This window comes from Mizuhopecten yessoensis, unplaced genomic scaffold (genome assembly GCF_002113885.1).
Source record: "Mizuhopecten yessoensis strain PY_sf001 unplaced genomic scaffold, ASM211388v2 scaffold716287, whole genome shotgun sequence".
Classification (NCBI taxonomy): domain Eukaryota; kingdom Metazoa; phylum Mollusca; class Bivalvia; order Pectinida; family Pectinidae; genus Mizuhopecten; species Mizuhopecten yessoensis.
This window is the reverse complement of record NW_018480041.1, coordinates 600,729-603,119: the sequence shown is the minus strand read 5'-3', so window position 1 is coordinate 603,119 and position 2,391 is coordinate 600,729. Positions and strand designations below refer to the sequence as shown.

At 37.2% G+C, this 2,391-nt stretch overlaps 1 protein-coding gene across 1 annotated transcript; it reads right to left on the bottom strand.

Annotated features, from left to right (window-relative positions):
* Positions 1 to 879: 879 nt before the first annotated feature.
* On the bottom strand, positions 880 to 1,419 carry LOC110442651 (extensin-like). Its single transcript, XM_021486344.1, has one exon. The coding sequence runs from the start codon at positions 1,417 to 1,419 to the stop codon at positions 880 to 882; it is 540 nt and encodes a 179-aa protein (XP_021342019.1).
* Positions 1,420 to 2,391: the final 972 nt, after the last annotated feature.

Genomic DNA, 2,391 nt, shown 5'->3' with positions numbered 1-2,391 from the left:
ATTTTTTTACCTTTTTCGGGGTCAAAAATCAAAAGTGCTTCAGTAACACTAAATACGTAAAAAAAATCAATAATGTATAATTTTACAGTTTCTTGCATATATTAGTGTATTACGAGATAGCTATGTCGTAATTACGACATAAAAAATACTTCGTGTGGCACTAACTGACTCCCGTAGAATTATCTGTCTTTAAGAGAACACTGTTTGGGACTATGTTAGGACTGTATTGGATCTTTGAGTTGTCTTTACAGGGAGTGTTAACAGCAGGGCCGTCATCCATCAACTTCTCCAGCTAAAAACTCAACAACTTTCCAATACTTTAACAATCACACTTATCACAGTTAACGACGACTTCAAACATATTAACCTCATTTCAAGTAACGAAATGTTAATTGTATCTCTGTTTTGTACATAATCATTTTTATGTCGACAGCAGTTTCGTTGGATTTTTGCTACTCCGGTGTCTGTTCTAACAAGAGGCACATAAGACCCGTATCGTTCACCTGTTTATTTCAGCAACCATGACAAAATAAAATAATTTTAAGTAAATATACCATTACAAATAATTTGGAACTCCGCCTTTCGGTACCAAAGAGCACAGCGACCTCCTTTATATAGGTAACATTTGAATTCTTTATACAAAGGTGCTTCAAAGCAAACTTTGTTAAAATCCCATCAATGAGATGACCGCGAAACGGCTTTTGAATCACCTAAATTAATCTCTTTTTTGCTTGCCCCTTAGCCCCATGTTATACGTAAAACAAAAAAACAACAAAACCAACCCATGTTAGACTGCTGCATTCTTCCTTTATATATCAATCGATTGTCAAGGTCACAACGACCAAGGACGCTTCAAAGAAAAGTATGTGTTGTTCAATGTCACAAGCAATTTTGCTTCAAACTGGGGTTGGGGTGTGGTAACTGGGGTTGGGGGTGTGGTAACTGGGTGTGGGGTGTGGTAACTGGGGTTGGGATGTGGTAACTGGGTGTGGGGCGTGGTAACTGGGGTTGGGGTGGGGTAACTGGGTGTGGGGTGTGGTAACTGGGAGTGGGGTGTGGTAACTGGGGTTGGGGTGTGGACACTGGGTGTGGGGTGTGGTAACTGGGGTTGGGTTGTGGTAACTGGGTGTGGGGTGTGGTAACTGGGTGTGGGGTGTGGTAACAAGGGTTGGGGTGTGGTAACTGGGGTTGGGATGTGGTAACTGGGTGTGGGGTGTGGTAACTGGGGTTGGGGTGTGGTAACTGGGTGTGGGGTGTGGTAACTGGGTGTGGGGTGTGGTAACTGGGTGTGGGGTGTGGTTGGGCTATATGGGTTCTGGGACTAATCATTAGGTCATGGGTTATCTCCAAGGATGGGGCCAGACCCCGGATGTTATCATCATCATCATCATCATCAACAACAACACAACTCATCCACATAATCTACGTCTTTTAAACTCATCATCATCATCATCATCATCATCATCATCATTCCAACTCATCGTCAACAACAACAAACTTGTATTAGCATCATCATACAATAACATTACAATGCACATTATCAAGGTAATATGTAAGTTATTTTGCTAATACTATTATGCATACAATTGTTTGGAACATTCACGAATGATATATTTCAGCAGACTATACATGATCATAATTATTTAAACAAAAATTACTACGCTTCAATAATATATCTGCCTAATTTACGAAAAAAAATCATGTTGTCCACACAGAAAAGTTGCGCACTCATAAATTGTTAACGCCAATAAAATCTTTTTATGTATTTCAATCGTAAGTCATGATGTTATAATAAAATGATATTCATTTCCTACGTCTGAATTACAAATAGTACAGATTCTTGGTTCTCTCGCTATATTATTATATCACCCTGTCTCAATAGCTAAGTTATGTGCGGACAAGCGTTATTTCGATAAACCAATTCGATATTTATTAGGCATATATTGTGTCAAATAATACTGCACGGAAAAGAGATTTGCCAAATACTTATATAGAATACATTTCGTTGAAGACTTAAGTGTACCATTTAAATATTGTTGACTTTGATAAAAAAAAAATCTTTGCTTTATTAGGCACAATATATATACTTCTATGGTTATAAGTATAGGGTCTTGTCCATACATCTCCAAAGCCAAGAAAAAATTGATAGTGTTTTACTTTATTTACCCAGTTCAAACAATTACTAAAAATTACTTTTAAGTTATCACAATGAAGACTTAATTAATACCTGCGTTAGTGATAATTTAACATTTGAGTTATTTCCCTTAGTCTGGAAGACTTCGCGACTATAGAGTTATCTCCCTTTATTCCACTGAAGCGAAATTAAAAATAATGCTTATCTACTTCAAATTATTTTTTTCGATTATCATAAATCCACACAAATATTTTTTC

Coding starts and splice junctions, on each gene's coding strand:
- LOC110442651 (XM_021486344.1), bottom strand. CDS start 1,419: ATGTGGATGAGTTGTGTTGTTGTTGATGATGATGATGATGATGATAAC.